Source organism: Solea senegalensis, linkage group LG12 (assembly GCF_019176455.1).
Source record: "Solea senegalensis isolate Sse05_10M linkage group LG12, IFAPA_SoseM_1, whole genome shotgun sequence".
In the NCBI taxonomy this organism is placed as follows: Eukaryota; Metazoa; Chordata; class Actinopteri; order Pleuronectiformes; family Soleidae; genus Solea; species Solea senegalensis.
Window position 1 is genome coordinate 16,088,418 of NC_058032.1, and position 11,831 is coordinate 16,100,248.

Below are 11,831 nucleotides of genomic sequence, written 5' to 3' on the forward strand. Positions count from 1 at the left end.
CATAATGTTTTTTGTTTTGTTTGTGGACAGTAGGACAAAATGCGGTCTTGGTGGTCGGTTCATGAGGTGACAGAGAGATGACACAGTGCTGTTTTATGTGCTTTGGGGAGTTTAAAACACAGACCTGATCTAAATTTGACCCACTTTTTTCCTCCTCTACCAGGATGCCAGGATTGATGATGATCTGAGGCAACAGTTTATCAGCGCAGGACACGAACGTCAGATTTGATATAAAGACATTGTTTCTCCCTCCATGATGCTGCAGAGAAGAGGAGCCGACCGGTCATAGCATTAACTCCTCCCCGCCATAGTGGACAGCATGGATGCTCAAAAAACCCCACCACCAGATGACAAGCATTGTTCCTGATACAAGCGTTGTGTTGGTTCCCCAGGGCAGCTTGACTTAACACTTACCAGGTAACAGCCCCCTGGTCTAAGATGAACTTTGTGAACCAAAGCTGTGAAAACCGTGACGATCTGCGGACGTATCAGCACTATGTGTATGCAGTGGTGTACAGCGTGATCTTAGCACCTGGCCTGTTGGGTAATGTGCTGGCACTGTGGGTGTTCAGGGTCTATGTCAGAGAAACCAAGAAGGGTGTGGTGTTCATGATGAACCTGGCTGTGGCCGACTTGCTGCAGGTAAATATCATTCCATGTCTTTTGTATTACAAATTAAAACATTTTTTTAGGGCTCCTAAATTATTATTAAAATATAAAAACAAGTTGTGTGATTTTAGCTACTGAAATTCAACTATTTGTTGGTTATTCCAAATTGAACAAATTGTTGCTGAACATGTGCTCAATTATCAGATTCTTCAAACAAACGATACTGTGGTAAAAAAAAAAAACAAGGAACAACTGACTGAGAATTTGAAAATGAAACCAGTTCCACAGACTATAAAAAAAAGTTGCAGAAAAGCAACAACTGTCATGAAGCTGCAACACAAGTCTGCTGAGTTGTGGTGGAGCCATCGTCTACTGTGCAGCATCAATCGTCAGCATAATCACCAATAAACTTATTGTCCGACGTCATCGTAGAAGAAACCAGAGCAATCAGTACAGTCATTTTAAAGCTGCGGTGCGTAAACTTTGGTGAACATTGTTAATGTTGTCATTCTGCCTGTTTGGACTTTGTGAAGAGAAACGATTATTTTTATGCTGTGTCCTTTATCTGAAAATGGGCTTTATCAAGCAACACTATCACACCTGACTTAGGGAGCGTTTGTATGTATACAGCAGAAGAGCCGGGGCAGGTGGAGCAGTTTTTTGGGCAGTGCAATTCACCTGAATTTTCATGGACATTTCTTAAATAAAATCCATTCCAGTGTTGCAATGTTGCCAGGCAACACAAGATGTAAAAACACACAGAGAGTGATGTGGCACTGTAGGCTTAATCAGAACTGTGTGAAGTCAGAGTGGCAATAAAAACAATCTTTTCCACAACAATAATCTTTACACTCTGCTTCTCTCAGGTGCTCTCTCTGCCGCTGAGGATTTACTACTACCTGAACAACACTTGGCCTTTTGGTCGACTTCTCTGCATGGTCTGCTTCTATTTCAAGTATGTCAACATGTACGCCTCGATCTTCTTCCTGGTGTGTGTCAGCGTGCGTCGCTGTGAGCTCATCATCCGACCACTGAGGTACAACTCATCCAAGCGAAAAAGGGACTTGGTGATATGTGCCCTGGGCTGGCTGTTTGTCTGTCTGGCCTGTCTGCCATTCCCTCTGCTGAGGAACCCCTTCTCTGAACAGAACATCAGTTCAAGTGATCAGCCCCTCACACATAAAAACGTGTGTTTTGCTGAGCTGCCCCTGAGGCCTATCAGCACTCCGGCAGCCTGGACTCTCCTCATCATAGCTGAGCTGATGGGCTTCATCATCCCCCTCATCCTGGTGTTGGCCTGCACCTGTCTAACTGCTGGGAGTCTTCGGAAGCTGACAGAGGGGGCCATTCCTGACCGAGGAGAGAAGCGCAGAGCGTTAAGGATGGTGCTTAGCTGTGCTGGCGTGTTCTTAGTGTGTTTTGCTCCTTACCATATCACTATGCCCCTGGACTTCTTGGCCAAAGCCAACGCTCTGAGCAGCTGTGCCTTCAGAGACCTGATTCTGCGATGTCATCCTGTCACGCTCTGTCTGGCCAGTTTGAACTGCAGCCTGGACCCCCTCATGTATTATTTCACAACTGATGAGTTCTGGAGGCGTCTGAGCAAGCACGACGTATCAGAGGACGGGAATTTCAGCAGGCGCATGTCCTGCATAAATGGAGGAGAAAACACACAGAACGCTCACGTTGAAGCACATTAGTTCAGTCTTAACCACTAAACCATGACATAAAGTCCATACATAGTGTGATACGTGTGCGCTTTCAGACTTCAAAATAACACTCAGGTGTAGTGGTTAGCGCTCTTGCCTTTGCAGCAAGAAAACCTGGGTTAGCGACCCGGTCAGAACAAGGGTCTTTCTGTATGGAGTTTGCATGTTCTCCCTGTGTGTGCGCGTGGGATTCCTCTCACAGTCCAAAAACATGCAATGTGGGGATTAGGTAAATTGGACACTTTAAATAGGTGAGAGTGGATGGCTGTTTGTCTATGTATGGGTCCCTGTGATGGACTGCTGAACTGTCCAGGGTGTCCCCCGCCTATCGTCAGCTGGGATTGGCACCAGCGCCCTCTGAGCCTCATGTGGAGGATAAAGCAGTAGAAGATGGACAGATGGATGAATTATAAAGGTGAGGAGGTAATATGTGCTTATTAAGAAATATGACATTTTTAGTGCTAAGACAAAAAACACGACTGAATAATAAATAGAATTTCTTCCTGTATTAAAACAGTTAAAGGGAACTGAAAGAGAAACTGTTTAAAAATGTAATTATGTTTGTCACTTTCTTTTTCTATTTATTTTTCAATAAAAAAAATTGTTCTTTCTACATTTGTGCAGCAGCCTACTTACCATCAACAAACATCTCTAATAAACATCAGGAAACACAGAAAACAACAATGCACAGCAACACTTAACTTCAGAGTTCAATGATAATCTAACTGCTGCTTTCACACGTGCTATAATAATAATAATGATAAATAAAATAGAAACTGGTAAAATTACTTTATTCAACAACAAAGTGAAGTTCAGTAGCTGCACACAACATTGTTTTTATTTATCTAGTATTAAGGAAAAAAGCTGAGACAGAAACACACACGCACACTTCATGTCTGATTGTCTGTCTTTGCAGACACCGTGTGGAAAACCAACGAAAATCATTCCTTCTGGCAAAAAGCCCTTTATTCATACTCCATACGAGCTCTATCTCGACGTCTTTCAACTCAGATTAACACATTTATGAAGATACATTTTTCCTGTGACTACTACTTAAATATATAATATTGTTAAAAGTAAAGATAACCCCCGTGTTGTGGGACAGCAAATTTATAAATAAGAAATGATCGAAAACTACAGCAAGGTTTCCCTTAAGCTTGTGCACTCCTTTACGCTCATCAAACATCCTCCGAGTTCACGGTCACAGATGAGGTTCTGACACAAACACACACACACACACACACAGTGGTCATGTGGGGAGTTTTAACGGTCATGGAATCATCACACACCAAGGACAGCAGAGGCTTCTGGGAGCAGAGGGGGTATTCTGGGTGACGGAGCTCTGGGTTTGTGCATCCCTGGCACCATCCATCATAAACAATGACAAACATGTCACATGTGCTCTGTAACTCAAGTGGACCGTACTTCTCCAGGGTGACTCGTGCTATTATACACCGTAACATGTAGCATAGCATAGTAGAGCTATAGACAATGGTGGTCGACAAACGCCGTTAATAGTGGGAACAGTTGGGCTGACACACAGACTGAGATGAAGGGCTTCTCATTATCACTAACACCAGCAGCAAACTCTCATCTGACTAGATGTTGTAACACGGTAACAACGATAAGATTAGTCTGCAGAAGCTACAGCAACACAACATAAACCAACAGAACAAAGGAAACTTAGTAATAGTCTTAGTAAGCAGGCCGACAGGTTATCAGAACACGACTATTTAATGACTACTTGAGTAGAAGGGCTATGACCTCTGTAGGTCCGGGTGAATAAACGGGGGAGAGGGGTGGGGCTGGAACTCAAACGCACGTGTCACTGACTGGGGTTAAAGCAGGGGAGGCAAAAACTGGATATAAAGAGTTTTAGACAAAAGCAAATTTCTACTTCTACTCAAAGTTGTTCCCTATTAAGCCCACTCCTCTTCAGCTCTCTGCCTCTGTCGCTCCGACTCATTCACTCTCACTCTCTGGCCTATGCTCAGGGTTTCCCATCAAGCCTTGCAGATCTGGGTCTCCGTCACAAACGTGTTGGCAAAGTGTTGGATGGTGAAGCACTCGTCTGCGGAGCGTTTCTGGATGCCGCCACCTGAGGGACGCACACATACATGAGCATCAAATCTTCATGGGACCATGTTTGATATTTGTTTCTTTGGTTTGTGCACTTTATATTCAGTCAAAACTCTAACATTCATTGAGCACCCCCATATTAGTCTTAAGGTCAGATTAAAAATAAGCAGAATAACAAATTCAGAATAAGGTTAAGAGTAGGGTTGTAAGAAAAATATTGACACACTACAATATTGTGATGTTTTTACGATATCTGGAGTGATATAACAATATATCAGAAATATTCTTCACAGTGTTGCATTTTAGCCTCCGACCACTAGTTGGCAGCAGGCTTTCTGCCATCTCCCTGCCACTCCACTCACTAGACAAAATAAAATGTAAATTAAGTGTATGAATGAATATAACATATTTATTCATTTGTAAAATATCTGTAATGACAGATAGATAGATAAATGTATTTAACCTTTATGTAACCAGGTAAAAAAAACATTGAGGTCAAAATATCTTTTCCAAGGGTGACCTGGCCGCGAGGTCTGCAGCACACGTCATAATAAATTAGATTAGATATAGGAGACTCACATATAGGAGGTTACAAACAATAATTTTGACCAAAACATTGCTGCAATTTCAAATGTCATCCAGAGGCTACATGAGTGTCCTTTTGCTCAAATCTGTTGAATGCAGTTTAACAGCGCCGACATGTAAGCCTGACAAACATGACAGACTGGTCAGCTCTGGCTCTGTGCACTGCATCTGTACCTGGCAGGCTGGAGCGGCGCTGCATCCTGTACGTTTCCTTTCCATCACACAGCCGGCGGATGTAGAAGCCCAGAGGTCTGATGTCATCAATGCGCTCAGTCACCACCAGGTCCTCGTGCACCAGGTAACTGCGGTAAGAGCCAGACTGGGACAAAAAGAAGGGATTTCATGTACATTTTCAACTACTGAGTGAAGTGAACGCAACAGCAGCCACGACTCAAAGAACATACTGCATTCTACTGCTTTGCCACAGATAAGGAAATCCACCATTTGTACCACCACCACCCACATGACGTACAGCATGACATGGTGGTTACCTTAGTAATAAGTGAACACAGTCTAGGGACTGAAATTAAATGTTGTGAAACGTGATTGTGTAAATGAGTCAGATTACAGTCACACATTTTATCATTTCTTGTCGTGTGTTGTAATAAATGCTGATAAAACACTTTTGATCAGCCTAGAATTCATCTGACAAACAAAACTCAACGGAACAATTTTGAAACACGCATTTGAAGCGCTCTACTAGAGATCGTGGTCTACTCGTGACATTCTGCTGATACTGATCTGATTCACATCACTGAATGTCTGGTGCAGGAAAATGTGACGCGTGCTAAAGTTATTTACTTAACAAATGACAGATTTTTGTATGAGATTAAGTGAGTGTCTGAATGTAGTTGTTGCCGCATCCTTTGCGTCTGCTGGGTCTCTCCAGGTTGATACGGTTTGGAACGGTAAAGCCTGGCGTTTGCACAGCAGGGTGTTGCCCTGATTACAGCAGCTGTGGAAGTAATGTAAACAAAAAGCAACCGTGTCGTTGCCAATAAATTAAATGAAGATTCTGTCGACCAATCAGCAGACTGCAGTGTGTCTAACTCCACCTTCTAGGGGCCGTACCACTGTGCTAGGTAACAGGAGGGTGCCAATATGGAACGCTAGTACTGTTCATAAATAAATATAGTTGTACTTAACTGTCCACCTCCATGTCATTTGTTTAAAAATACACTTTTAACGCAGTGATCGGAATTCCGCTTTTGTTTAATTGTAAATATCTAACGTGTGTCAGATTATCTTTAAAATATCACGATTTACAGACGGACAGTGACTCTAAGCCAGTGTCGACTTCTACTACTGGTACATTGAGCTGTCGCTCCAAAACTCAGTAGCCAATCGGCAGACAGCTTTCTTAGGCCCGCCCATGGTCAGAATCGCAAACAAAAAACCAGGGAGTGGGGAAAATCTGGAGCAAGCTAAATTCCAATCATTGCAAACAAAAAGTGTATTATCAAACAAATAAAATACAATCATTGTGTGAAAGATTAAATGGATATTGTATTTGTGTCTTGATTTTTGTTTGCTCAATCCATCCAAGTGTCGTTTGATAATATTGACACAAATCTAATTTCATAATTTTACTCTGCATGTAAGGTGACCTCGAGTGCTTTGTAAGTCACCTTAAAATAACACGTATTATTATTGTTAACTGATATTTGGTAGGTCCTGTTAGCACCCTGAGGACACAAGCTGACCACTCACCATCAGCTGTGAGAAGAGGTCAATGAGGTCCTGAGGAGGAAGCACCACCGAGGTGTTGAGAGGAATCACAAAGCAGGTCCTCAGAGTCAGGTCCAGATATGCTGTCAGCTTCTACACACACACACACACACACACACACAGATCTTAAACAACAGGCATGCATAAGCATTGTTGCTCGAGTGTTCATTGTGTGACGTATCCTCATCCTGACCCTGTTGAAGTCATGAAGGATGTATGCAGGGTCACCAGGTCTGAAGCGGGGAGGGGGGACGCTGATGACGGCCATGTTGTCAGAGATCTCCACCTCCTCCTCCACGCGGGGCAGGTAGTACGGCTGGCTCTCTCCAAAGGCTTCGGCTGGCACTTCATTGTACTGCATGGCGCCGTGATACAGCCTCTGATGGAGATTAAAAAATATTAAATCCACCAATCAAAGACAAATGACAGTCAGGATTGATTGCATGTTTTTTTTTATTACTAAACTAAAGACCTCTGACCTTCTTGAAAACTTTGCTTTAATGTACAATGAAGTGCAGTACGTATTATGACAAATATACTGTAAATAAACGACTTACGTCTCTTAAGACTATGGGGAATTATGTGATTTAGTTGAGATTAATTAATTTCTGTAGGAATCTGTGATTTTTCCCTCTTTAAGAAGTATTCAATATGAGAGAAAATAACGGTTATCTAGTGATAGATGACAAACTGGTCATTATTTTACGTTGAAAAATGTCGATCAATGATTGTCAAACCTGGAAATGATGATGTTCTCGAACGTCTTGTTTTGTCCACAAACCGAAACGAGTCAGTTTTTAATGATTTCTTTGAAACCAGAAAATATTCACATTAAAGAAGCTGAAACAATCAGAAACCTTGTTTAAATGATGATGAAAAAAGCTTTAAACCAATTAATCGATTATCAAAATAGTTGACTATTAATTTAGTGATAGATTAACAATCGATTCATCGAGAAATTGTTTCATCTCTACACAAGAGCAACGATAACACCAGTAACTAAGCTTCTTTGTGATAGATTCAGTCTGTGGCTCTGCAAACACAAACACAAACACAAACACATCTCCATACGCAGCAGTCTCAGTCGCCAGCCTGACTTAAAAGAATATGAAGTACAGCAGGGGGCGCCAAAGCACAGGCTCTGTTTTGTTCAAGGCCAGAACAGCAGAGTTTACTCAATGCTGGAGGTTTCTAGTGTCACAGCGGCAACACAAATACAAACTTGTGAAAGGTTTGTGCTGATCGATTACATTTAGACAACACAGAGAAAACACAAACATGTACTAAATATGTACTCTGAAAAATACAGAAGAGGCAAAAACAAAAATAAAAAGTCCCTGCGGTCACAGAGATATTAGATATGAAACACTTCCCTCTGCACTTTGTTATCATTTTGTGTCTTTTTATTTATTTATTTATTTATTTATTTATTATGGATACCAAGGGAAATGCACTCTCTTTTTGATCTGTGCTACTGTTATTATATATATATATATATATATATATATATATATATATCTATATCTATATATATATATAGATATATACACACATACATACAGCAAAACCACAATAAATCTGACTTGATTTTGACATAAAACTGGGATGGAAAGTTAAAACTCTCACACACAAAAACATTTACCTTTGGGGTTAAATATCGATAAAGACACGCTCCCCCCACGATGAGGCCACTGAGGATGAAGGCAATGCCCAGCAGGGTAAGAAGACAGCGACCTGTGGAGCCGTTGATCGCTGGAGAAGAGGCCAGCTCAGGGTCCTACACACACACACACACACACACACACGCTCAGTATTTATATAGCATTTATATAGACCTGTGCTTGGACTTTTTTATTATTCTATTTTTCTTACAGTTCTAGCTCTGCGTGTAGGCAAAGCTAAAAAAAGGCAATTCATTCACTAATAGGCATGACTGTATTTATTGTATAAGGGTATTTTAATGATCAGAGATGAATAAGGAGCGAATAACGACAGAATTAAAAAAATTATAAAAAGACAAGATAGATCGGTATTGTCATGGGTTCTAACTGTAACTTCAAATGAAATTAAAATATTACATTTGGAGCACCAAGTCAATATTTGTCTAGCTTTTCTCTTACAGGATGTAGATGAAATTTTAAGATAGACCTATGCTTTGTTCAAAAAGCAAAAAATGTTTTCCTGTCCGACGCGGTCTGTCCATCTCCCCTTTAAACTGCTGATATTTAATTTTTTCTCCACAGCAGAAATTTGCTTGAATTTCCTTCGGGATCAATAAAGTATCTATCTATCTATCTATCTATCTACCCTTGTTTTGCTCTGGTTTGAGACATTTTTGATAGGGTTACTGAGGCTTTTCAGGGAGCTGCTTTCTACTGACATGCTGTGTGTTTAAGCACTAAGAGCTGTGTTATTCGATGGGTGGCAGTGGATGGTGCAACAGATGAAACCACCTAACCAGAACAGAAACAGTTCTGAGTTTGTAACTATAGTGCCTGCACCATTGTTGTCGTTGAAGAAAATGTTTAATTTTAAAATGAATCATGGTTGTCTTAAAATAGCTTACTGAGCTCAATAACACAAGCACAGAAACTAAGAAAATGATGATGGAATGGCTGATTTTAGACGTGAAAATTACAAATTTGACTATTTTTCTCACATATGAAGGCCTAACGTCACATAATACATGATTATGTTTTGTAATGGCTATGAGATTTTAAAAAGGGTGTTTTAATGTCATATATTATAAATCTGATGCCACACAAACAATATTTTGGGTTCATCCTTTACATATCAAAGCCTGGAATTTAAAGGATTACAATCCTCAAAATGATTGAATGTTTGGTTGTTTTGAGTAGGGCTGGATTTATTAATCAGGGCTGGTAATATTCATCTGTAATGTTTTGTGGACACTTTTCTGACTTAAGAAGGTAGTAAATTCAATAAAAGGCTGAAAGTTAAGTCTAATGTATTGTTGTGCATCTCTTACATATAGCAACTTTAATCCCAGCCCGTTAGTTAGTGTAGGCCTGTACATACACGTCTGTCTGCGCTGCATCAGGTGTAACATGCATCTCCACGCGTGTTCACATAAACCTCTGCGACCCCCTGACTACAATATTATAACACATGAGTGATCACATACACTTTACACGGGTAAATTCAGAGCACAGTGGTCTGTGGGAGGTGCAGGCCTGCAGCTGCTGCTGCCGCTGCTGCTGCCGGCGTCCACACGCCGCAGCCCCGCGTTTACTCACCTTCTCCCCGGCGACTGTCGCCTCTTTACCCAGCGCCTTCTGCGCCAGAGCCGAGTTGAAGGCGATCTTCACCATGGTGGAGCCGAACAACCAAACAGACGGAATTGCTTGTGCGCGCAGAGAAGTGGAGGCTGACGGTGTCGGTGCTGAAGCTGCGTCGGTTGTCCACACACAGGTCCGCTCTGTGACGCACTTTGCAGCCTCGGCTTTATCTGGCGCTTCCGGTGACCGGACGGGGATTAAAGATGTCTGCACACAAACAGACGCGGCTTCAAACTACACTGCACAAGTGTAAAGCATGGGCTTAATGTTCAGTAAACGTGCTTTGATAATTACTACACAAGCCGTTTATTATTATCATCTCAATATCATTTTTCTCTTAGGGCTAATATGTGTTAGTTTTGCGCCATCTACTGGCTGCAGGTGGAAACTGCATATGTACTTAAATCATTGCCAGTGAGTGGGAGACGTTTTGTCTTTTAACTGAAAAATGCTTTCATGTAACATTACAACGTCAGTTGTCATACAACAACAAAGGCAAGGCATTTAATCATAGAACCCTTTTTATACGCAAAGGCTTTTTAACTCAAGGTGCCGTAAACAAACGTTTAAAAACAACACAGAGACACAAACAAATCAATTACAATCATTACATTAAAAAATACCAGAAGAGCGAAAAAAATTAAATGTTAAAAACGTTAAATTAAAGTTAAATAAGTTAAATTAATTTAAATAATAATAATAATTAAAAATCTTAAGAGTGTGCAAAATAAATACATAATGTAGAAAGAATTCAAGCGTTTTAGAAATGTTAAAAATGGTTTAAAAGCTGACTTCAAATTGATAGAATTGTTTAGTTAAATGCACTATCAAATAGAAAAAGCTTAAAAAATGGATGAACCATTTTAAGGAAGGATTAGATAAGATATGTTACAGCAGTGCATATCAGGTAGTATCAAGGCAATGTAATTGGTATGCATGCATTATCCAAGAAATATTATCATAATAACCTGGATATTCAACATTAGTATAGTATGTACAGTGTAAACAGTGCAGGTTTGCTCTTACAAGTGGATTAACATGAAAAACAGCGTGGTCGACAGTGAGCAGCCAGAACTGTCTCCAGACAAAAACATCAATAGAGCACTTCTGATGGCAGTAATGCCACATTATGGTTGTCAACTGCCATAAAACACCATAGAAGAAGACAAAAGGAAGCGCGTCCAGTTAAAAGTGTCACTGATATCCTCTGTGCGCCACACAACATTAAAATGACTCAATCCTGCTCTGACTCATCAGTATTGTAATGAAAATGAGTCTTATGAGTATATAATGTCTCCCATTCATCTTTGTGAGTATTTCACTCGAGTGACTCTGTAAACAAATGCCCTCCTACATACTGGGTATTACCTGCCAGTGTGTGTGTGTCTGCCCACGCACACTGACACAGCACACAGGCCTCACTGCACTTTGTGGAAACACAGACCGGTGCCAAGGCTACACGGTCTGTCTCTCTCTCTCTCTCTGGTCTGTGGTGGTCCTCTGCTTCCTCTGCTTTCACTCTCCGGACTCAGAGTTGTACTTATGAGTAAATAAACACTTACTGCTGCACCAACGCTCGACTTCCACGCAACTCCGTGGCATCTCTCCAGCCCTCTGCACTGCAACTGTAGCCTCACAAACACTCACACACAGACACACAGACACACACACACACACACTCTGCCAGGCTATGATATTTCCTCTGTTAAACAGACAGATTGGACCGGTAATCACCACTGAAAGGTACATAAACAGAGCAGCTGATTTCTCGTCCTAACTTTCCCCCTGTGCTCCCCCCCAGCACTGACTCTCCCTGAAAAAC

The 11,831-nt window shown here is 41.2% G+C and overlaps 2 protein-coding genes across 2 annotated transcripts; one reads left to right on the plus strand and one right to left on the minus strand.

Moving 5' to 3' along the window:
- The first annotated feature begins 345 nt into the window (after window positions 1-345).
- gpr174 (G protein-coupled receptor 174) lies at window positions 346-2,325 on the plus strand. The gene is made up of 2 exons (XM_044040260.1): window positions 346-642; window positions 1,476-2,325. Exons 1-2 carry the CDS (start codon window positions 439-441, stop codon window positions 2,307-2,309), a joined length of 1,038 nt encoding a protein of 345 aa, XP_043896195.1. The 5' UTR covers window positions 346-438; the 3' UTR covers window positions 2,310-2,325.
- A 767-nt stretch (window positions 2,326-3,092) lies between these two features.
- Window positions 3,093-10,203, minus strand: LOC122778513 (integral membrane protein 2A-like). Its single transcript, XM_044040485.1, has 6 exons — window positions 9,968-10,203; window positions 8,353-8,487; window positions 6,904-7,089; window positions 6,693-6,803; window positions 5,157-5,301; window positions 3,093-4,416 (listed from the first exon to the last, which is right to left on the minus strand). The coding sequence occupies exons 1-6, from the start codon at window positions 10,040-10,042 to the stop codon at window positions 4,322-4,324; spliced, it is 747 nt and encodes a 248-aa protein (XP_043896420.1). The 5' UTR covers window positions 10,043-10,203; the 3' UTR covers window positions 3,093-4,321.
- Window positions 10,204-11,831: the final 1,628 nt, after the last annotated feature.

Excerpts from the sequence above, each read along its gene's own strand:
- gpr174 (XM_044040260.1), top strand. The coding sequence starts at position 439 with ATGAACTTTGTGAACCAAAGCTGTGAAAACCGTGACGATCTGCGGACG. Across the intron at positions 643-1,475 it reads CTGTGGCCGACTTGCTGCAG|GTGCTCTCTCTGCCGCTGAG; the intron begins GTAAATATCATT and ends TGCTTCTCTCAG.
- LOC122778513 (XM_044040485.1), bottom strand. The coding sequence starts at position 10,042 with ATGGTGAAGATCGCCTTCAACTCGGCTCTGGCGCAGAAGGCGCTGGGT. Across the intron at positions 8,488-9,967 it reads CGACAGTCGCCGGGGAGAAG|GACCCTGAGCTGGCCTCTTC; the intron begins GTGAGTAAACGC and ends GTGTGTGTGTAG. Across the intron at positions 4,417-5,156 it reads GCGCCGCTCCAGCCTGCCAG|GTGGCGGCATCCAGAAACGC; the intron begins GTACAGATGCAG and ends TGCGTCCCTCAG.